At 41.6% G+C, this 25063-nt stretch overlaps 1 protein-coding gene and 1 pseudogene across 3 annotated transcripts in view; one reads left to right on the top strand and one right to left on the bottom strand.

Moving 5' to 3' along the window:
• LOC111321937 (CUB and peptidase domain-containing protein 1) overlaps window positions 1-24335 on the bottom strand; it is a 25129-nt gene extending 794 nt beyond the window's left edge. Inside the window, exons 1-5 of one of the 3 annotated variants that reach the window (XM_088735671.1) lie at window positions 24054-24335; window positions 4953-5099; window positions 4363-4460; window positions 2222-2414; window positions 1270-1844 (exon numbers count right to left, since the gene is read on the bottom strand). In XM_088735671.1, coding sequence (XP_088591797.1) covers window positions 1270-1844; window positions 2222-2337 — 691 coding nt within the window. In that variant the 5' untranslated portion in view covers window positions 2338-2414; window positions 4363-4460; window positions 4953-5099; window positions 24054-24335. Of the gene's footprint in view, window positions 1-1269; window positions 1845-2221; window positions 2415-4132; window positions 4291-4362; window positions 4461-4952; window positions 5100-24053 lie in introns of those variants that run through there. The other 2 variants (XM_088735672.1, XM_022924959.2) reach the window with 2 other exon arrangements.
• LOC148722081 (uncharacterized) lies at window positions 9706-11273 on the top strand (annotated as a pseudogene).
• Window positions 24336-25063: the final 728 nt, after the last annotated feature.

Raw genomic sequence — 25063 nt, 5'->3', positions numbered from 1 at the left:
AAATGAATGCGACGATCAGTTCGAAGCTTTAATTTCCCCCTCCCCCTCACCGGGCAACCCCCATGGCATTTGAACTTTTGAAGATTGGCTTGTTCAAATTCCCGCCCCATGGAGGCCAAAATTGTGGTCAAATGCCACACCCCTGTGCTAGCTTTTATCGTCAATTATTTTAGTAACAGGCATTATTAGTGACCATGACTTTCTTGTAGACCATTTCCCCTAAGATATCTTCCCATAAAAGTGAGCTTTTTACCTTTAAAAAGGTCCATTTTAAAAGATAAAACACAATATTAAAACTGATTGGCTTGTGGGGTCGAATGCTATAGAAAGAAAATATTTCGTGCTCTCTTAACTCAAAAAATTGATTTTGTACATATTCGAAGGGTGATCATTGGGCAATATAACCCTAAAAAACCTGTAATCGCTCTTGCATTTCAACGGTTTCAAGGTGAGTGACTGATTAAATAAAGTTTGTTTGAAGTTGTCTATAAAAATGGCATTGCTGGTACGGCGAAGATTTCTTTCTGAAATTTCCGCGAAATGGAAAAAATGAACTGAGGGACTATCTTCATATGATAAAGTGCAAGCAACTCATGTTGGATTTTTGATGACGCCCCTTCCCCTTCGCCCTCAGCCTTGCGGCTCCAAGCACCCTCTCTAATAAAAATCCATCTCCATAGATTCTCTTTAGGGAAAGAGAAAAGTTCCTCAAGAACCTAGTAGAGAGGTTATCCACGTATGATGTGCGATCCTCGCAGTAGATAGCGCTATTTATGCAATAGCGAAAATCAGACCTGAAAAAAATCAGGCCTGTACGGGACTCGAACCACTGACCTCTGCGATACTAGTGTAGCGCTCTACCAATTGAGCTAACAAGCCAACTGGGAGCAGGCCGTTAAGTTGATTCGTAATAAACCCGTGAAAGTGATAAATGAGATGTAATGAATATATGAAGTTCATATATTTTGAACTGCGGTATTAGATACGTATGATGTGCGATCCTCGCAGTAGATAGCGCTATTCATGCAATAGCGAAAGGTTATCGTTTGTCATCACAAGATATGAGAATTTCAGACAAGCTGTTTAACTCCATCTCTCTTCAAGAAGTACATGGACCCCCATTACACTTTCCTGTAATTAAAGACTAGTACATGTTGTTTGAACTTGAAACCAGATTCTCTGGACAAAGCCGTCCAAACCAAATTTTTTCATCATCAGTGGAGAGATCTAGCTGCTAAATGTTAATGTTAAAAAGGTCAGTCGACATACCTGGCTTCGGTGGCACGACCCCACCTATCTTATTCGAGACCCAGGAGTGCAGATAACGAACTTTAGCATAGACACCATACTTTCCTGGCGCAGCGCACCCATATCCCCAGCTCGTCACCCCCTCCAGATACCATTTTCCATTGAACTCGCAAACTAGAGGACCACCGCTATCACCCTGGCAAGCATCTATGCCGCCCTGGTCCAGACCTGCGCATAACATGGAATCATGAATCTTTCCTGGGTATCCCCTCAGACAGCGCTGCTTTGACACCAGTGGTACATCGATCTGCTGTAGAGCTGACGGGACAGCACCACCAGAGGCCAATCTTCCCCACCCTGTGATCCAACATTTCTTCCTCTGGTTGAGGTCGTCTAGTGGAAGAGGTAGATTGTTATCTGGCAAGCAGACAAGACCAACTCCTTTGCCTAACTTTGCGGGCTTTGCCAGTCTGAGAAGGGCAATGTCATGGCTGTATGTCACAGGGGAGTGGTACTTTTCATGGGTGATGATCTCCGCAACGTCAATGTCCTGCTCAGTTCCAGCAGTTTCACCTACGCGGCTGTGGGCACCCAACCTATTTTTATGATAAAAAATGTTAGAGGAGGACTACCTTTTAGCCACTTACGGCTTTAAACTGTAAAAGAACACCTGGTGACTCAAATAAAGGGAGAAGAGCTTAAATAAACGAAGTTAAAGAAATACGAATTGAATGACTAGTGACTATGTTCGGGTAAATAAACCTCAACGACTTGAAAGAAAAACTCGATCGTGGCGCATAGACTATGATGAGATTATCAGTGAATACAGCATAATACCCGTTTGCTTGATTGACTCTACACTTCCCTAGAAGTGGCCATCAACAAAAAGGAACTACTGTAGAAAAAGGAAGTATATTATGATACACTATTGATGAAAAATGATTAGATGATACTGAAGAAGCAGATAAATTACCTGACTTTAATACTGGAAGGGCGTGCCTCTGTTACACAATGCGTTGCAGTTACAACCCAATTCGGATCAATGAGAGATCCTCCACAAAAAGGGAAACCAGATGAATACCTCACCATAACTTGCCATGGCCAACTGTTTACAGCAGCTTCATGACCACCCACAATTCTGGTGTTTGGACGAGAACCGCAATTTCCTGTTCAAACATGATAAACAAAATTAGATAGCTGCATGTAATAACGAGTGACTATTGCGTAACAATCACAAAAAAGGCATCTGTCCTTTGAGTTAGCCAGACACAATCACAAACTTGTTGCATTAAGATTAGGTAGGCATTCAACCAAAGCAGTAAACAAAAAGATAAAAAAGGAGTTAATAAAAACTGTGATTCCAAATTTCTAAGTAAATGATAAGTTGAAACAATTTCAGGCAAGGTCTTTAGTCAGTGACTGATCATGAAATTCAGTTTGATGTGATTGTAATGGTTTGAAAACGTACACGAATTATAATATAAACACAGAGAGGCGAAAAGTAGCTTTTTAGCAAAATTGAGAAAACGAATCAGTTAGACTGCAGCTGTGTAAACTTGAAATACAGGCGCTCAAGCATTTTGGAAATTACCTCAAGTATATTTATAGGGTTAGTTATAATGCTAAAAGGATCATGCTCGCTTTCCATGATCTCTGTTGCAATACCTATTCAAGGGATGGGGTTTGCAAATTAATAAATTAAGACTTTCTTGAAACGCCCACTCAACCTTTAACTGAAAGGCAGTAATTTCTTCAACGGCACTGCCCCTTGAATGAACCACTGATTTAAGTGCAATGTAAACAAAATCATTGGATTTCTGGTCTGTAAAGTTTGTTAGGCTATGACAGTGACTGTACAGTTGAGCAGCCGGATTTCATGGTAGATGTGCTGACAATTAATGAATTAAAACCAAAAGTATGTAACCTAGTGTGGGTTATATGCTTAAACGGATCGATTGACAAATATTTGGTTTTAATACAGTCGCAAAAACTTTAAAGTTCGCAATTGAATATCTCGTTGTTTATCTTAAGACGAATTAAAAGGCACTTTTGAGAAATTGAAATCCGGTAAAGTTAAACGTTGCTTTCCTCCCCACGGCTCGTAAGCTTAATGCACAGACCTGTGAGTCTACTAATTTTTATAACATAACCAAAGTAAAGCGCGTGCTCTGATTGGTCAATTTAGCGTCCCTTATTTGCCCATGGGTGTACGCTGCTGACGTAAGCAAATCCAAAGACTAGTTTTCCGCGCGCGCTTGTTTTTTCTAGTCACGTAAGATTTGTTAAATAAAAGGAAACTCTTTAGCTACAATGTATCAATGTTATGTTATAAAACAAATGGTAAACACCACAGCTTACAAAATTGAGTTATGGATGCACTTGGGAGGTTTGCTAAGCACTCAAAAAGCTAGAGTCGCTCTCGGCTATCGCCTCGAGCGACTCTTACGCTTCTTTCGTGCTTATCAACCTCCCGCATGCATCCATTACTCAGTAGTGTACGCTGTGGTGTTTACCATCTGTTAATTCACCGAGAAGCAAGCGTTTCCGCAGACAAAACCTGATTTGTCGTGAAGGCGTACACGTGAAATTATATCAGTAGAAAGTTTCGGTTTCTTTTACCTTTTGTAATTACGCCGGATAAAAAAAGGAAATTCGGAAGAAACAAAGATTTAAAAAACTCAAAAGAGGCAACAATAAACTAGAAGATGATATGCAGGTGTGCTAAGACTAGAGAATATTTTAAGAATCAGATCTGTTGCAAATGAAAAGCAAGAAATTTAAAGCTCCAACTGAAATTTTCAACGGCAACATGTTTAAATCGTCACAACTATTTAAACAATAAATTTTTAAAAACAAGAGATTGCAGGAAAGGGACCAACCTTACCTTCAGCGAGCGCAAAAGCGCTTACAATACACGAACAAATCAACAACAATACGTTCATGTTTAGGCAGGCAAAGTACATCTAACAAGATGATGAAGATTTCTCACTTTATATTCCTTGACGATCAATGAAGGTGATAAAACCTGTTTATACAACGTACAAAGAATCCTACTGTCTTTTTTATTTTGCAATCGGAAAAAAAATATAGAAAAGAAAGAGCGAATAAACTGACTTTACTGTGTTGCTTGGGTTCTTTGTGATCTGTTTGATGACTTTTGTAAGGCTCTGAGCACAGCTGCTGGTATAGACATGTTGCCAGTTGCAGCTAGACTAAGAGAAACAAAGATGTTTTCCGGCTTGTCTGAAACAGTTTGGTAGCTTTTAGTGTCTTGGACAAACTTGTGTGCGGACTTCTATGTGTGAATTTCTCTACTTATTTATTGAACCTGGTTGGTGTCAGATATTTGATCTCATCTGCTCAATGCATTTGTAAAGAGAGAGTGATGACCTCATGGTTTATGATTTCATCGTAGTTTCCTGGGTAGTTTCATCTTTTCAGTTAAAAAAAGTTAAGAAGAAAATTTGCTCATAAGAATAGCCCAAGGGATGTTTTTTATAACCTTTAAACTCCAAGGGTGACCAGCATCCATTTTCTCCTTGGAATAAATACCGCTGAATCATTCAGTAAGATCATGAGAATGACTGAAGGAAAATGGTCACCAACCTAGGATAAGCGTTGATTGCTGAAAGAATTATCCTTGTCACTACTAAGATAGATTCAGACGCTTGAGAGCTGAGTACGAATAAATCGATCCCACTTACCTTTGGATCATCAAACCTTGAGTGTATCTTCCTCGCTTATGGCATCTTCGTTCAGATGTGCCGGGTTCGACTGTACTTTTAGCTCAATGTGTTTAAGTTTCAATGTCTTGTAACTCAAGGATGAGGTCAGCATTAGTTTCTACATAACTAGATTTAGAAACAACATTACGAAGGATATTATTTGAACGTTCTTTATGAGCCAGAACACTTTTTAAAGAGGGTACGCAAAGTGCATGGTTATGATAAAACAAAATTGCCTTTTATGTCAAGAACTTGCATCGGTGGCCAAAACTTAAGTTCGTTGCGGATGTTTGATTGGTTAGAAACAGATATCACATTTATAGTAAAGTATAGAGCTGATGCTGATGTAAAACGTTGGAATAACAACTTTTGAGGACTTGGTGATCACGATCAGTGTATTATGTAAATAAGAAATCTATCCACGTAGAATAATCAAAATGGAATTTTTTTCCCCCAAAGCTATTTAGAATGCGATGCGAAATCGGAAACTCTGCATTTTGCTCACTCGTTAATACATGAATTCGTTTCTCTTTTAATCAAATACCATGTTTCCAGAGCACCTTACGCCGTGATGTTAGCCCTCTCAAACCGCCTGTCCGTGTAACGTATAGTGAACGAAACTTCCATAACGTATCACAGCCTGAATTAAAACGAAACCTGTGGTATAAAAAAGGTCTTCACTGCTGCTTCGTTGCTGTTAGCTGGTCCATAAATATGATTTAGTAAACAGAATTACTGCAATGAAAGCAATTGGAGAACGCAAAGCCGGCCTTTCCCTGTATATTTCCTTGAAGGACACTGCTGCCAGTTGATTCCTAAATTTGATCTATTTCATTTATCATTTGTGAAAGCTCTGTCATTTTTGATGAGTATGTCTCTTAGAGGAAACATTGGCTAATCCTTGGCGAGTAAAACCGGCTTAAATGTAATTTGCTGAACAATGGATAGAAACGCATGTGTGGGCAATGAAACGTTACACTAGGATTAGTGGTGAATATATAAAATAACACGGATCAAATTTGTTAAGGCCAATAAAGGAAAATTCGTGGAATTTATCCGGCTTCGTGATTCGAGAAATATCATTATCTTAAGTGACGAATGTTGAAGCCATTTATTGTTTTTCTAGGAGAACATTTATTCAGTTGATGTCCTCTTCTTTGTAAGTATAATTCTTGTTTATCCGTTGCTCTATCAGCCAGATTTGTACGATCTTATCTCATCGAGGTTTTCATTCAAAGGAAATGAATTTAATTGCGTGAACGGCTCAAGATCATTCCATTTCCAGGAACTCTATCAGTTATCATTTGATGTCAAATGTGCTTTCTCATCTTTTCACAGAGAGATGAAATTTCGTCCTAGAAAGTGATATGAATGGTTCCGTTTTCGGCTCCAGGAAAGCGCTATGGCTGTAAGATAGGCAAGTGACTAAATGTATTCTGCATAGACGAATGACAATTATCGATGCCTTTACCGTACCTTTGACATGCAATGATTTTACGAAATTTAGCTCCGTAAGAGCGGTCCGGTGGATTTGGCTTGAGACAACTTTCGCTGAAAATTTGTTTGCAAGACATTCATGTACATTTAGCTAAACACATTCCGCTTGATCCCGAGTGTTACGAAAGTAAAGAGTTTTACTCGAGCTAACGCTTGTCAGGATAATTTTCAAGACCTTGATTTGGTGTCACTTAGAACTGAAGGACAATTCAGAAAAAGAAAAAAAAACAAATGATAACTCAGTTCAAAACAGATACCACTCTCTTGTATACAATGCCGTGTACTGCCGTCTATTTGGTCTATCGAGCTGAATTTTGTAAATGCTGAGTTTCAAACAAGTTCATGGAAAGACTTGAATGAACCCCTATCGCTGAGCCAAAGTCAGACACGCGAAAACTGACCTAATTCAAACCGAAGCTTTGTATAAGTAACGGGCTCTGATCTCGTCAAAAGAACGTAGTTAGGAAGAAGAAACCATCACGAGTCTCACCAAGGCAAAAAAAGTTAGAGGCTCGTCCTTTATTAAAATTTTACAATTCCATAAACTTGCCATAAATTCGACAATTTTCAAGTTTGGCCATCATTTTGAGAGACTTGTCAACATGAAACACTGTACATTCAAATCGTAAAAGTGGATCTAAAACCATGAGAAACAAATAAAAAATTAGCGAAATATGTTTGTCAAGAAAAATTGAACGGACCACTCTTCCTGAGACTCAGTCTTAATGTTCACACTTGCTTTTGATTCAGAATACCTGAGCGATCCCTCCTTTTCGGCAAAGACCATCGCGCGAGTGTAAAAAAAAAGAAGTTAAAAAAAAATTGATGTTAGCGTGCCGTGAGGACCACTTTTCGTGCGCCTCGCTCCCAGAGTTCTGCGCGGCGCGCTAACATCACTCTTTCTCTTTCTCTTTTCTTGTCATTATGTTGGTTCGTGATAAACCCGAGCAGTGATGAGTCAACGTTTGTGAATAATCATTACTGCGAAGATCGCTCTCATTATTCACAAACGTTGACTCGTCACTTCACGGGTTTATTACGAACCAACATAATGACCAGCTCTCAGTTAGCTCAGTTGGTGGAGCACTGCACCGGTATCGCAGATCTAGAGGTCATGGGTTCGAATCCCGTGCAGGCCTGAATTTTCTTCAGGTGTTATTTTCACTACTGCTTAGGTAGCGGTGTTCATTACTGCCGGCGAAGATCGCTCTCATACTCATTTGGGATGATAATGTATATTGACAGAGTAGAGAGTTTCAAAGCCTTTTCATCAGAGCAATGACAGAGGGATCATCTCAGTTGATAAAACCAAATACCTTCCAAATAGACTAAAAGTGCAGCACAGCTGTAAGCACGCAATTATCTAATATTAGTATAATTTCAGAGCTGAGCAAAGAGTTTCCAACAATCTGATTGGTCGAGCGGTTCCTTATATGAAGCTATATAAACCGCTCCACGCGGTTTATATAAAATGTCAAAATAAAATGTTAATAAATGTTACTAAAATGTTATGATTTTAGAAATTTCTCTATTGTTCACCTCTGAAATCATACTAAAACAATTATTCGCTTCAGGTTCGGTGAATATTGTCGAATAATCCCCTCGACTTCGTCTCGGGGATTATTCGACGATATTCACATAGCCCAGTCGGCGAATAATTGTTAAATATATTCATTTTACAAAAAGGACGTAAAGACAGCAGAGTGACAATAACTCTCAAAAAAGAAACGAAAACTTTGAGTTTAAATTTACAAGACATGTTTCGACATTCTCATGTCATCTTCAGTTGCAAATGAGCATTTAACGGTTGTACATTTGAATTTATATTAAGGTACGTTACAAATTACGTATCAGGGTTTACGTTACATTTGAATATTAAAAACGCGAAAAATGTAAATAGCGCGCGCTTGACTAGATCAAAAATAATAACAATAATAATAATAATAAAATAAAAGACCAAGGAGCAACATAATTAAAAGGAAAGAGACAATTCTAGATGCTTCAATTGCTGATTAAGATTGGGTTTTTCCCACTTAATATGCAATGCCTCTTTGATCTTAATTTGGTATTTTGAAGCGGCAGAATCTAAGATCGTGAAACATTTAGTATCACAAAAGTCAAGACAGGCCCTTGATGATTGCAGGTGCTTGTAAATATGAGAAGTTTTGTCCGACAAGAGGTGCTCACGAACTCGTGTACAAATGTGGCGAGTGGTCTTTCCTATATACCTTAACTGACATTACACCCAGCAGACGAAAATTTATATACGACAAGCGAACGTAGACCCAGCGGTACAGAATCTTTCACACTGAACATGTTTCTGAGTTTAAACGTACTGAAGACTGACTTAACATCTAAATCAGCTCTACAATAATGTTTGAGTAGTTGTCTTAACTTAGTCTGAGCGATGTTTGAAAACCGACCAACATAGGGAAGTTTATAATAGTGCGAAGAAGGTCAATGGCATTGTCAGCAACATCGATGGATACATCCTCCATGGAACTATTAAATATAATGTCAAGAAGGCTGTGAACCGTGTTATCGCCACCCACGAGAAGAAACTTAAAAGTTTAACGCGAAACGTGGTTCTACCGTTTGCTTCAAGAGAGACAGTCGCCAACCTCTCGTCGCACAATCTCACGTCCGAACAATTGGAAATACTTAAATATGGTCCTTCACATTCTATTTGTACTCCGACCATTAGCAAAACGGATGTCTCTTCTCGTTTTGAGCTGATTAATCGCACCATGGTCAGAAATCTACTCGACTGGAAGCTAAAGGGAAAACTGGTCGCAGACCTTTCTCATCTTACCCATTCGCACGTTTCTTCACAGCAACCTTCTACAGCGGACTTAAAGAAATGTAGGATACCAAAGGATTTGAGGAAGAACAAGGACATTGTAATACTGAAGCCTGACAAAGGAAATGGCTTAGTTGTCATGGACAGGAAAGCCTACGAACAGGGTATTTTTTTTCATTATCAGTGACACTTCTAAGTTTAAGGTTAATGATAACGATCCTACATTACAAAGGGAGGGTAAATTACAACAATTTTAAGAACGCTTAAAAATAAGGGCCACTTAGACAAAGATACCCATGAGAGAATCTATCCAACTGGTTCTTAACCAGCCAGTTTTTATGGGCCACCTAAAATGCACAAGGCTCGGCAGCCAAATGAAACACCTCCTTTTCGTCCCATAGTATCTTTAATAGGTACCTACAATTACAATTGATCTAAGTTCCTTTGTAATCTTCTAGAGCCACATGTCCCGCGTGAATACAACGTCCACGACACGTTTTCTTTCGTACATGAAATCAACCAGCCTTATCAACCTCAGGGAAGTTCATGGTATCTTTCGATGTTGAGAGTTTGTTCACTAGTATACCTCTTGATGAATGCATTGATCTGGTGATCAGATACATTTATCGAGGTAAACCTGGTCTTAAGATAAACGCCGCTGACCTAAAAACGCTTTTTACCTTCGCAACAGCTGAGACTGGTTTCTTGTTTAAGGGTGTGTTTTATGATCAAATAGATGGGGTTGCCATGGGGTCCCCACTTGCTCCAGTACTTGCAAACCTCTTTATGGGACATCATGAAAAAAACTGGCTAGATAACTATTCATTCTCTGAAGTTCTGTTCTACAGACGCTATGTTGATGACACCTTTTGTTTGTTCAATAGCGAGGAGGACGCGCCCGTGTTCTTTGATTATATCAACGCCAGGCACCCTAGTATTCGTTTCACAATGGGAAAGGAAATTGATAAGAAATTATCGTTTCTAGACATATTGTTAGACAACAGTCATACATCCATCGTCACTAGTGTATATCGCAAGAAGACGTTTACTGGTCTTCTTACTAATTATTTCAGCTTCGCCCCTTTGATTTACAAATTAGGTTTAGTCAGAACATTGATTGACAGAGCATATAATATTAATAATTCCTGGGCTGGTTTTCATCTGGATGTCAAGAAACTTATTTTCTTGCTACGGAAAAATTGTTTTCCATCTTAGGTCATAGACAAGATCATTTACAGGTATATAGCGAAGAAAAATAATCCTTCTCCCACTGGGCAGAACGCCTCTTCTAACTCCGGTAAACCTTATTCGCACTATTATAAGCTTCCCTGTATTGGTCGGTTTTCAAACATCGCTCAGACTAAGTTAAGACAACTACTCAAACGTTACTGTAGAGCTGATTTAGATGTTAAGTTAGTCTTCAGTACGTTTAAACTGAGAAACATGTTGAGTGTGAAAAATTCAGAACTGCTAGGTCTACGTTCGCGTGTCGTATATAAATTTTCGTGTGCTGGCTGTAATGTCAGTTATCTTGGTGAGACCACACGCCACATTTGTACACGAGTTCGTGAGCACCTCTTGTCGGACAAAACTTCTCATATTTACAAGCACCTGCAATCATCAAGGGCCTGTCTTGACTCTTGTGATACTGAATGTTTCATGATCTTAGATTCTGCCGCTTCAAAATACCAAATTAAGATCAAAGAGGCATTGCATATTAAGTGGGAAAAACCCATTCTTAATCAGTAATTGAAGCATCTAGAATTGTCTCTTTCCTTTTAATTATGTTGGTCCTTGGTCTTTTATTTCATAATTATTATTATTATTATTATTATTATTATTATTTTTGATCTAGTCAAGCGCGCGCCATTTACATTTTACGTGTTTTCAATATTCAAATGTAACGTAAACCCTGACATGTAATTTGTAACGTACCTTAATATAAATTCGAATGTACAACCGTTAAGTGTCATGTGCAACTGAAGATGACATGAGAATGTCGAAACATGTCTTGTAAATTTAAACTCAGAGTTGTCGTTTCTTTTTGAGAGTTATATTCATTTTGAAGGTGTAGTCTGATCGTCCGGGTGAGTGTAGTCCTGAGAAGGACTGTTGTCGGTGGTAGTGACTGACGTTTCGACAACCTGTGCGGAAGTCATCATCAGAGTCAAGTGAATGATTGTTGTCAGTAGAATGTTCTTATTCCAGTTCGTGTGAAATGATCGGTTGGTTTTGCCGCGATGTTATTGGCTGTAAGACTCAAGCGACGCAAGTCGGTCGTGATTGGTCTGTTTCGATCTGTCGGTAAAGTTAGGTCGTTCTTTTTCGGTCGTTTGTGATGTCGTGAATGAGTCGTTTGTATGGAGCGGGTAGTTGTTGACATCTGTTTAGGGGAGTCTGTTCTAAGTTAGTAAACCAGCTTTCCAGAGTCAGTCGTTGAAAATAGTCAGTGCTGTAGGTTAGGCATTGCGCAGAGTCCCAGTCAATGTTGTGGTTGGTAAGTCGATGGTGTTCAACAATGTGATTGCTGACATCACCTTTCCTCGTCGCCCGTCTGTGTTCAGTCAGTCTTGTTGTGAGGTTTCTGCCAGTCTCACCGATGTAGGAGGCTTGGCAGTCGGAAAAATTGATCTTATAAATCGTTCCTTGTCTGTTCCTCGGTTCGTCTTTGTCTTTAACGCTGGTTAGTAACTGACGTCGTGTGGTGATGGGTTTGTGGGCGACGCGGATATTGAAGGGTAGTAAGATGCGCGAGATGTTTTCAGACATGCCTTTTATGTACGGTATGGTTGCTGTAGTCGTAGGGGTTGCGGTGTCGTTTGTTTCGGTAGTGGTAGTGGGTCGGTGAGTGTTTCGTCGGATGAAGTCGTTGTTGTAGTTGTTCTTCGTAAAAACACGGTGAAGGTATTTGTTCTCGTCGGATAAGCTGTCTGTCGAGTCACATACTAGTTGTGCGCGTCGTGTTAGAGTTCTGATAGTTGTGGCTTTGTGTGATGTAGGGTTGTAGGATGACTCGTCTAGTAATCTGTCGGTGTGTGTCGATTTCCTGTAAACTGTCGTCCGTAATGAGTTGTCGTTGTGGCTTACCAGGCAGTCTAGAAAAGGAAGTTTGCCATTTTCTTCGACTTCTCTGGTAAACTGTATGTCAGTGTTTTGTTCATTAAGGTGGTGGTGGAATGCGTCAATTTCGTCGTGTCGAACGGCGGTGAATGTGTCGTCAACGTAACGAAACCAAAGCGGTATCGTTTGTCGGCAAGTCGAAAGGGCGCGTTCCTCGATGTTCTGCATCACAATTTCTGCTATAACAACAGAAACTGGAGACCCCATGGCAGTGCCGTGTAACTGTTTGTAGTGTTTACCGTTGTACTGAAAGTAAGTAAACGTAAGGCAAATGTTTAGCAAGTCCATAATGTCGTCTGTCGGTAGCGGTAGTGGGTCGGTAATTGTCGGATTGCAGTCTCAGTGCATTGTAATGCCAATTGAAGTGGAATACTTGTGAACAGTGATTTCACATCAAATGATACTAGTTTGTAATCGTCAGGTATCTGAACAGTCTTGGTAGCGTTAATGAAGTCTTCAGTGGATTGTAGTTTATGTCTGGATTTGTCAGTTAGCAGTTGTAGTATTGTCGTCAGGTACTTGGATAGTTGGTATGTGGGAGAGCCACAGAAAGAAACAATGGGTCGCATCGGGAAACCAGGTTTGTGTAGAGTTTCGGTGGCTGTGGTACCGAGCACCTCAGTCGATAGTACCGTTGGGTGTCAAAGGCGTTCGTTTTCTTGAGTGTCAGTAGTTTACTGTTGAGTTTACGTTGAAGTGCAGGAGTTGGGTCACGTTTGAGTTCTTCGTAGGTTCGTTTGTCGTTAACTAGTGCGTCCATTTTGTCGTGATAGTCAGTTTTGTCCATAACAACAGTAACTCGTCCTTTGTCGGCTGGTGAGATGACTATGTTCTCGTCTTTTCTCAGTCGTTTCAGTGCGCGTTGTTCGTCTTTAGTCAAGTTGCTGTCATGTAGTGACGTTGATTGTATAGTGGAGGCAATTCTGCTTCTGATGTTATACTTGGTCGGCTCAGATAGCTCTCGTTGCCGAGACAGGGCCGCCTCAACACTAGATACGATAGCCTCGGTCGGTATGCGTTTAGGTGTTACTGAGTGTTTTAGTCCGTATGATAGTACCTGAGTTTCAGTCTTGTCTAAGGAACGAGAAGAAATGTTACTTACCCAGTTATCGTCCGGTTTGCTTCGTCTCTTTTCTTTGTCGCGTAGCAGTCGTGTCAATTTTTGTTGATGTCCAGTGCGGGCGCGTTCAGTCGTCTTGTTGGCACGAGTTATATTCATTTTATTATGCATTAGACATACTCGCGCATAGGACTTCGCCAAAAACAAAGGACTGCTCGTAGTCGATTGCCTAAGTTTCTGGCATTAGTAAGGTAAATTGTAGGTCATTTTAGGTCGCAGCCTCGTTTAGGCCCTCAACAATTGTGTAGCATAATTTTTGGCATACTTGCTCTTTTTATAAAAGTAGCACTGCATGTTAGCATAATCAGCTTCTTTCTCTTTAATTGTTTTTGAAGGGAGCATCACTAGGGTCATGGCTTGTTTGGTCTTCAAGATTGATTATTTTTATTTTCAGTCCATTGTTCAGTCCATATTCAATTTTGCAATGGTGGGGGGGAGGGGAGGGGGGAGAAAGATTACCCCTAGACTACAATGAGTCATTGGGGTACACTGGAAATAAAGAATGCGTCGGTCCCAGTTCCCAGAGGAACGTGATGCTGGCATCATACAATTTGACTCATTAAGTCACCGCTTCTAATCCAGAATTAAATGCAGTAGTTAGTTGTGTTTCATCAAAGCAAGTATAATTTCCAAAGACAAAAACAATTTGAGCATAATTTTGCAACACCAGTATTCCAGCACAATATGCAATATGTTCCTTTGCTGGCACAATCTATGAGGGCCTAGTCTAGTTGTCATGCTGTTATGGTCACGTAACCGGATTTCTTGTTTAAAGTTGGTTATATGTGCCAAATAAACTTTCTAGAAATGCGTAGTTTGCATGTGTTACTAAATATGGGTTATCAAACAAGCGCGAGGTAAAGATGGCTGGATATTGGCCGAGTTCTTTTTTTGCATTTTTATGGACAGAGACGAAGTCGAGGTCCATAAAAATGCAAAAAAAGAACGAGGCTAATATCCAGCCATCTTGACCGAACAAGCTTGGTTAATAAAGGATTTATTGTCCATAATGTTCGCTTAAGAAAATATATTATATATACAAGGCTGAAAGATTAGGTAAATATTACTAAAATGTTTAAACCAAACGTTTAAACGAAAACGTTTGGTTTAAACATTTTAATATTTTTTCCTAATCTTTTAGCCTAGTATATGTAATGTAAAGGATTTATTATATCGCAAAAAGATTTCGCTTTCATAAGAATTAGGAATGACTTGTTTACTTCAAGAGCCTGGAAAGACAGCCAACTGTGTTTGTAGCACAACAAACTCACGAGAGTCGTTTCTGTTTTCTTTGTTTTGACTATCTTATTTTTATTTTGACTATCCATTTTTTCATTACGTCACATGTTAAACGTAACAGCGGCCGTCGGCGAAAGTCACGAAAGTACCAACAACATTTTCCATGTTCCTTACTGTCTCCCAAATTACCGACTTGACTCTTTCCCAAAACTAACAGGGCATTAAGATTTTCAAGGGCTCTCTGATCGTTGTGTTTGTTGTTGATGGTTGTTGTTTCTGTCTTTGACGCATACCATATGCGATCGATACGATGCTCAGGTGACACCGTGAGATGTATTTCGGAAACTGGAAACCAATTTAATCGAAAAGGAAATGATAGTGGAAATATATATCTCTTATTAGACGTTTTGTTGTGTAGTATCGCTGAGTATTTTTACGAGTTGTGCCGTATTTTGACGCGCCCGTAGTGTAGCAAGCAGGACGAGAGTAACTGGGACTAGCCTAGGTGATTATTATGGGATTATAAAAAGAAAAGCATCCCACGAGGAAAACAAGACGGTGAAAAACGACAGTCAAGAAAAACGTTACTGTTTGTTGTGTTAGTTATTTCGCGTGATTAAAGTAATGTGAAACATTTGGTGACCCCGAAGTGACAGATGAAATGCCGTTGAAATGTCAAACGAGGTCGAAGAGCTACAGATAGATGCCGAGAACTGCTATTTGTCAACTTGGCGAAACAAGCCTCCGCGAATTATATGCAGGACTGCAGGTCAAAGTGAAAGCATAGGCGTACGAGCCGGTTGCCCAGCTGCGGAAAGTATGTATTTTTTTCGGGCAAAACGCTCTTGATTCGGGCAGTGACATTTGGGAGAAAACATTATAAAATAATGCCGTTGGCGTGATTTCCAAAAGTCGTAAATAAACTTTCTAGTTAATTACTTTTGAGGTGATTAGATGCCCGAAAATGGTGTCTTCAGAGATTTCGTAATTTGAATAATACAGTGTAAAATGTAAAGTGTATCGTTTCGGTAACATCTGCTGCAGTTCGTGCCTAATTTTCGCGCCAATTTCGCGGAGAGCGGTAAAACATTTTGACGAGTTCACTTGAAGGTTTAGGTTTCCTCATTGAAGTTAGTTCGATTCGTTGTGAAGTCCGTGGACTTGAAAGGTTCAAGAAGACGTGAAAAACTTAGGTGACTAAACGTCAAGCGGCCGTCAAGGCGAAAGGTAAATACTACACAATTTCCATTAAGTAATTCGTTTATTTTATTCGATCGATTCTATCCGTAAACCTCAGTATTAAAGTATCACATAATACGAGCTGATGTCACCCAGCTGGTAACTACCAGTTATTGACAGCTTTCAATGATAGCAGTTTCATTAGATGGGAAAATGGTGAACGTCTCCGTTTGCATCCCGATTTCAACCCTTACCCTTTCGGGCATTGCGTGTTTTTTTCGGGCAAGGAAGTCATCGCCCCCCCTCCCCCCAAGTTCAAAGGCGCCCGTACGCCTGTGAGTGGAAGAGACGGACAAGGGACACCTGACCTTGATACAACTCCTAACGAAATATTGAGATGCTGAGGAAATTGGGATTGAGGCATTAAAGAATCTCAGGACGGCAATTAAAGAGGAGGGAAAAAAAAAACAGGCCGTCACGAAAACCGAGGAAGATAGTGGTGTAGTAGAATCCGAACACGAGGAGAAGAAACCAGCCGTTGAATCAAGTGCGAAAATACCGACACTTAAGGAAAACCCAGCATCGCACCGTTCAGAAAGGAGTTCAAAACATCCGGGCAGATTGGAGATTCGCGTCAAAAGGAGCGCTTGAGCTTCACCAGCCTGGCCCACCAAATTGACGCCGGCTTAAAGCGAGGCGGCTACAAGGAAGAGCAAATTGTTGAGGCCGTTATGCGAGCAATAAACCCAGGCCTGAGATTAAGGAGCTACTTGGAAGATGGGCTCGATTTAGAACTTGCCAGATTACGCAAAATACTCAGGTCACATTATCAGGAGAAAGGGGCTACGGAATTATATCAGTTGCCCAGTTCGGCAATACAGGAGGCTGGGGAAACGCCCCAGGACTTCCTGATCCGCCTTCTTGACTTAAAGTAGAAAGTACTTTTTGCATCACAAGAGGCAGGATCCGATTTAAAGTGTGACTCAAAGCTGGTACAATGCATGTTTCTACATTCATTATTAATTGGACTAAGAAATGACAGTATTAAAATGGAAATAAAACCCTGTCTGCAAGACACCCAAGTAGAAGATGAAGAGCTTTTTGAGAAATTGAATGCAGCAGTTAGTAATGAAACAGAAAGAATGCAGAAACTTAGTTTTCGCCATAACCAGCCTACAAGCCGAAACCCTACCCGACTGGTGGCTCAAGTGACTACTCCTATTGAAAATCGTACGCCCACTGAGGACAAAACCCCAGAGAAGCCACCAAAAGTCAACCTACTTTCTGAAGTTAAGGAGTTGAAAGTAGAACTGGCTACTATCCGGGAGGGTATAGCAAAATGAAGTAGTACAAGCTTCAACCTACAGTACAGCCCTGTGGGACGAGGAAGGGTACCACCCAGGGGGTGCTGGAGCTGTGAAAGACAAGGGAGAGGTACCCGTTGTAACCACTGTTTCAACTGTGGTGGTGTTGGTCACTTAAGATACCAATGTCTGAAGCCGAGTCGGGGAAACTTCAACCCAGCAAACTTCTCGGGAAACGAGCCAGGGTTGCCCCCACGAGCAGTCCCACCAATGTGTAAACTGTGGAAAGTGGGAGGACTGGGCAGGAGGATACCTGCGCTGCTCGCGAAGCCATACCAGTTCTTACTGCTCAAACTTCTGTCAGAGGGAACATTGGAATGAATATAAGACTCTGCCAGGCCATTAGTGAGGTTGAATGGAGGGAAAGGGAGCCCATGGCAGGTGCTGAAGCACTGAAAACGTCATTCCCATCACACCTAACCCCAAGACAACGCTCAAAACTCAGTAAATTGGTCTGACGAAAATGCATAGTCTCTTGTTTGGTCCAAGAGAAGGAAGTCAATGCCCTCTGGGATACCGCTCCTCAGGTTCGTGTTGCATCAAAGTGCCGGAAAGAAGTGAACTTGCTGAATGAGCCAGTCGGGGACATAATTGAGCTATTGGGGGAAGATGATTTAAGTCTACAAGTGGCGAACGGCACGAAAATCGAGTATGACGGCTGGATTGAGGTCGAGTTGCAGATGGCTGGGGAGAATGGGCCCTCAGAACCATTAACAGTACCCATACTAATAGGAAGTCAAGATAATCAGAAGCATCTCATTATTGGTTTCAACGTCATTGAAGAGGTTATAAAGAGGAGTAGTGACCCCAACGCCCACGAAGTACTATCCCAAATGGTAAACAATTCACTCCCATCTCTGAAAGAAGGGGAAGCAAGAATGCTGGTTAACCTCATCCAATCCCTGGACCGTGAGCCTGATACTGCAGTACTCAGAGTTGGCAAACAAGACATACATATTGCAGCAAGGGGACCTGCAGAAGTCAATTGCCAAGTACATTTTGTGCCACTGGAGGAAGACCTACCCGATGTGTTTGAAGTCAAAGAGGAAGGGGCATGGTCTGGTGGGTTGGAGGTCAAGGGCTGTTTACACCACATTAAACCAGGTTCTTCGAGTCATATATATATCTCAGTATCCAACAACACTGAACAAGGGATTACTCTACGAAAGTGAACAGAACTTGGCACTATACAGTTGGTGCAATCCGTTATGCCATTACCAGTTGAGACCGAGGAGGAACGGTTGGAATGTACGAGGGCCAAGAATGAGCCAACCAAGTATAAGGCAAAAATCAGTAGGCCCGAACAAGATAACATGCAGTGGATTCCCCCAGTAGACTTGAGTCATTTATCATGTGGTCAGCAGGAGATTGTCAGGGAGAGGTTGGGGGAAGTCTAGAGCCTTTGGTATGGATGATGATGACATTGGATGCGTTGAAGACTTGGAATTGGAAATCAATCTAATGGATAATGACCCAGTAAGAAAAACATACAATTCAATTCCAAAGCCCCTATACGGTGAGATGAAATCACACCTGCAGGATATGATCAACCGTGGTTGGATAAGCAACTCGAAGTCACCATACTCATCCCCAGTGGTGTGCGTGCGCAAGAAAGATGGCAGTCTTAGATTATGTGTTGACTATAGACGACTGAACAGCAAAACCCAAGATGATCGTCACCCTATCCCACCCATCCAAGACATCTTGAATAGCCTTAGCCTTAGCCTTAGCGGAAACACCTACTTCTCGGTGTTAGACCAGGGGGAAGGCGTACCACCAGGGATTTGTAGCCGAAGAGCATCGACACCTGACAGCTTTCATTACCCCTTGGGGTTTATACCAGTGGAACCGCAGTCCATTCGGCCTTAAAAACGCACCAGCTGCCTACCAGAGGTACATGGAGAAATGCCTGGATGGTCTACGTGATGAAATATGCCTCCCTTATCTCGATGACATCCTCGTGTATAGCGGACAATTCTGTGAACATGTAGACAACCTGAGAAAAGTGCTTAGACGTTTGCAATAGCATGGCATTAAGTTGAAGCCAAAGAAATGTGAATTTTTTAAGCCCCGTGTTCGTTACTTAGGAAAAAATAGTCTCGGCGGATGGTTACACGATGGACCCTGCTGATGTTGCAGCAATAGCAGCCCTTAAAGAAACTAAACCGCAAACTATTGGCACACAGCGTAAACTCCTAGGTTTCATCAGTTATTGCCGTAACTATATTCAAGACTTCTCCAGACTAGCCAAACCCCTATGTGAACTATTGTCAGCAAAAGACGGCAGCAGCCAGTTCCACAAAGCCAGGAGACCGCAAGAACACTCAAAGTTTAAGTCTTCACCTCCGAAAGGACCGCTACCGTCAAATTACAAAATTGCTTGGAATGAAAAACACCAAGAGCGATTAAATTCCCTAATTGACCGGCTAACGCAACCGGTGGTAATGGCTTATCCTAATTTTGAACTCCCGTTTGTACTACACACAGATGCTTCAGGTGAAGGACTTGGGGCGGTGCTCTACCAGGAACAAGGAAGCACACTGAGAGTTGTTGGATACGGCTCAAGAACATTGACACCTGCGGAACGCAACTACCACTTACACTCAGGAAAATTAGAATTTTTGGCCCTAAAGTGGGCGATCACTGACAAATTCAGAGATTACCTGTTCTACGCTCCGTCTTTTGTTGTCTTCACTGACAATAACCCACTAACGTATGTGATGTCATCCGCAAAGCTGAATGCCACGGGACATCGGTGGGTAGCTGAGTTAGCAGACTACAACTTTACAATCAAGTACCGACCGGGCAAATCCAATGTGGATGCAGAGATTTTGTCAAGAATGCCATTAGATATAGATGAATACGTGCGAGAGTGCACCGAAGAAGTCCCCAAAGATGTCCTTGAAGCAACTATGGTAGCCGTTAGGGATCAGGGAAAGGGTACCACCCCGTGGGTAACTGCTATTTCCGCTGACATGACGACCCCTGAACCCACATTAAAGGACCTGCATCTGAAACCCTTTAGCCCACGGGAGATTAAAGAAGCACAACAATCGGATAATGCAATACGTTACACCACCTACTACAAGACCAACGATATTAAACCGGGTAGAGGCCAACTGCAGAATGTTCCTCAAGGCGCTGCCAACCTTATGAGAGAATGGAAGAAACTGGAAGTTGATGAACAGGGTATCCTGAGACGAAGAACAGCCTCTAGAATCCAGCTAGTCCTGCCACACGCCTTTGTCCCATTGGCCCTCAATGAACTGCACAATGAAATGGGACACCTAGGTGTGGAGAGAGTTGCCGAACTGGCAAGGTCCCGCTTCTACTGGCCACATATGTACCGTGATATAGAGTACTTTGTGACACAACAATGCAGATGTATCAAACAAAAAAAACCAAACACACTCACTAAAGCGCCAATGCACCACCTGACGACCTCAGCACCATTTGAAGTGATTTCCATAGATTTCCAACATTTGGACAAGAGCAAAGGCGGATATGAATACGTGCTACTGATTGTCGATAACTTTACCAAATATGCCCAAGCCTACGCAACACGCAACAAAACGGCCCGTATGGCTGCTGAGAAGATATACAATGAGTTTATTCCGAGGTTTGGTTTCCCAGCGCGACTACATCACGACCAAGGTGGTGAGTTCGACAACAAATTGTTCCACAACCTCGAGCGTTTCAGTGGAGTTTCTAGTTCACGAACCACTCCATACCATCCCCAAGGTAACGGCCAGGTAGAATGCATGAACTGCACCTTACTCTCGATGCTAAGGACCCTCCCAGAGGAAAAGAAAGCGAACTGCAAAGACTCCTTAAACAAGCTCATCCATGCTTACAACTGCACACGACATGAAACCGCTGGGTTTTCTCCAATTTATCTAATGTTTGGCCGTTCTCCGCGATTACCGATTGATTTGCTGTTCGGTTTGCATGATAGTCTTCACCACGGTGACTACCCAGAATATGTGAAGACATGGCAAGCAAGCATGAAACAGGCCTATGCCATTGCCTCAAGGAATACTACGAAATCATCAACCCGAAGTAAAGCGTATTATGACAAAAAGGCTTCTGCTGCGGTCCTGCGCCCTGGTGATCGCGTCCTCGTTAGAAACCTGTCCGAAAGAGGAGGACCTGGACTGCTTCGCTCATACTGGGAAGAGCAGATATAGGTAGTTGATGGACACATATCTGATGGTCCAGTCTATAGAGTAAAACCGGAACATACCCGTGGAAAACAGCGAGTACTGCGTCGTAACCTGCTCCTTCCGTGTGATGCTTTACACCTTTCAACTCACCCGCGAAATTTTCCCAGAAGCACGCAACTGAGATCTCAATCGACACCCCCATCTGCAGACACAAGGGAGAGCTCTGATGATGAATACCTAATGGACATCCCGTGCCACCCGACCCCCTACTAGACGGCGTTCCCCGAGGAAATAATATCAGAAATCCCGGTCATAAACTCCCAAGATCAATCCAGTAGTGAAGGCTATACCGAAAGGTCAGATAACCCCTCCAGCGAACAATCTGACCCTCATGCAGATAGTAGGGGCTCATCGGCGCCAAATTCAGGTGACCACGATTCATCTGATATCGACCCCGCAGTAAGTGACAAATCAGATTCGGAGGACCACTCAGGAGCGGCTACGTGACCACGAAGGGAGCGGCGACCTCCAGTGACTTTGACGTACAGTCAAATGAGAGAGGTCGAGTATACACGTCTACAACCAGTAGTAACTTCAATCCAAGGCCCTACAGTTACATCTCCTTACCAGATCATCGGCCGTTGCCTCATACCTTACCACACCCCACAAATTCCGTGTATCCCGCAGTTGCAGTATATACCACAGCCCGTATGGATACACCAGCACTGAGCACTGTTATTGTCGCATTTTATCGCTCCACGTATTAATCATAGGCGAACAGAACTGTGTTGAATTCTTACTAGTTTCCCTATTATTGTCAAACAGAAACTCAACATGCACTACGGATGATTGAACTGCATGCAGTTTGAAGTCGGGACACTAACACCTCCCCCCCAAGTTATCACCAGGATGACTCATGAATTGTCGTCTTTTATTTTCTGTAATGTCGGGACGACATTTCTTTTCGTGGGGGGAGTGTGTGGCAAGCAGGAAGAGAGTAACTGGGACTAGCCCAGGTGATTATTATGGGATTAGAAAAAGAAAAGGAACCCATGAGGAAAACAAGACGGTGAAAAACGACAGTCGAGGAGAACGTTACTGTTTGTTGTGTTGGTTATTTCGCGTGATTAAAGTAGTGTGCAACAGTAGGGCGAGTCAAAATACAAATAACGAGGGTTTCCTGGAAAAACTGGATCAAGGATCGCCGGATCAATTCAAAATAAATTAAATACATTAAATAAATTAATAGGTATGATTGATTGCTCATCTACGTGACTCGGTCGAGATCTCTCGTATGCTACAGCGAAAACAAGAGAAAATACTAAATACTGAAAAGCCATACCACTTTGTGGAGGTGTCAATTTTTGCCTATCGACTATTAAGACTGCTATTGAAGACCGACAGCTACAGAGCGGGTTTACTTGTGCATATGCTATATTCACATGAAATTTCTAAATTATCCCGAGTGTCGATAGGTGATTGCATCTTTGACTTCCGGTTTTGGCGACTGCCGGAGTGAACTTCATCTCTTCAAATTTTTGCTGACCTCATATACTTAAAGTAAAAGCAGATATAATGCATCTGAAGAATCACTTGTTTAGAAGAAGACGTTTAAGTCGTTTTTCCGACGGGATTTAACAAGAGACGTGATTCGGAAAATGATAAAATTGTATCGCCCCACTGAGTTGTTGTGAGTTCCATGGAGTATACAGGGAGGCAACAGGTCTAAAATCTCGGGAACACACATTGGAGAATTGAATCAGTTCTTAGTTGTACGTGATTTATTATTTTTTTTAAAGAAAGTACATCATGATGACGATTAACGAGGAAGAATTTTTTTTCTTCTGTCACCAGTAAGCACAGTAGGCAGAAAATTTAGTCCCACACTTTTGATCGCTTCCGACAAAATAAAGGACCTTGACGTTTGTCGATTTTCTCGATAGCTTTAACAAAGAGCACCTTTATTTTTTGTCATTCACATAAACCTTTCTTCTGCACTGAGACATTTGTAGACTCGGCCAATGGACGACAAAATCGCCATTATTTTCCAATTCTTTGCATTTTCACCCATGCATTAGTCAATCTAACAAACAATTCCCAGGTTTTCTCTTTATATTGAGCTAGATATTTCATCTGCTTTAAGTGATTGAAAAAAAAAGTCACGTTTATGAGTTTACAGACACCGAACAGACAACCGACCGCGAGTCGTTCGCACGTCTGCAGTAAGAACTGTTTTTTTCTTTTTCTGTCACTAGTAAGCACAGCAGGAAGAAAATTTAGTCCCACACTTTTGATCACTTCCGATAAAATAAAGGACCTTGGCGTTTGCCGATTCTCTGTTTCTCGATAGGTTTAACAAAGAGCACCTTTATTCTTTTCATTCGACAAAGTGAAAATGCAAAGAATTGGAAAATAATGGCGATTTTGTCGTCCATTGGCGCGATGCGAGAAAACCTATTTATCAACAGGTAGCGTAAGCTCTGTCACAGGCTCTTTCACAGTGAATAATTAAAGAGTTTGTATAGTGGTTTAGCTGGACTTGCTTTGAGCTCCGTAAATGTCAAGTTGTGTGAAATAATCAAAGAAATAAAGTCTTACCTTCGTATAGAGTAGTCTGTGTTGTTCTCCTCGCGATTTGAGGCCGTTTTGATGTGTTTTAGCTTGATGACCTAAATTACCGTGCATAAAATACAGGAAGGTCAGAAACTTCTGTTGACACATGCTCGCCAAAATCGCTCGAAAACAACACTTAAATACTTTCCCTCGAATCAAAATTCGGCAGCACGAAAGCCAAATAGTTGCCCTTTAAGTTCACCGAAAAAAATCCCACAAAAGTCGGTTTGTCGAGCAACCAATCCAGCGAGAATTTTAAATTAACGGCCGTTCGGAATTCTCCTAATGCGTGGAAGGAACTTCTTGTGCAGCTGAGAGACCGTTAATGCGCGGTGAACCTGGAACCTAGTCAAATCTCTCTCAACGGGTCCTCCCCATAGTCTTCTAACACCAACTCTTCACACATACTAAGGTACCCCGGGTAAACTCATCGACTTGACTAGATCGTCGATACTGTCCATCTTCACTGTTTTCAATGGATTTTTACAAATATCCTCTTACCCGGGGTACCTTAGTATGTGTGAAGAGTTGCTGTTAGAAGACTATGGGGAGGACCCGTTGAGAGAGATTCGACTAGTCCACGCATTAGAAGAATTCCTGGCAGGCCGAAGGCCCAGTGGCCCGCAACGGTCTGCGATCCGGAGGCCCGTGGCCCAGTCCTGATTTTCCACAGTTTTTTTGTCCGGCAGTAAATCCAAGCGCATGCACAGATCTGCATCGGGTTTGGGCGTGCAAAACGGACGACAGTGAGTTTGAATTCGTTTACTAGTTAATCATTTGAATCCATGTTTCTGTTTGTTGCATATTGTTCAGATAAACGTTTTGATTCTCTGTTCATTAATCTCTCTACAGAAACCGATAGCACAATAGAGGACGTTCATTATCGAACGATGAAAGTTATTTTCAAACCATACTTTGAAAGTGAAAATATCTTAAGTAATGCGATATGTGAACTGCGAATCTTTCCTATACAGAGACATGTCGATCTATTTACA

The sequence above is a fragment of the Stylophora pistillata genome, chromosome 10, assembly GCF_964205215.1.
Source record: "Stylophora pistillata chromosome 10, jaStyPist1.2, whole genome shotgun sequence".
Taxonomy (NCBI): Eukaryota; Metazoa; Cnidaria; class Anthozoa; order Scleractinia; family Pocilloporidae; genus Stylophora; species Stylophora pistillata.
This window is presented reverse-complemented; position numbering and strand designations above follow the sequence as displayed.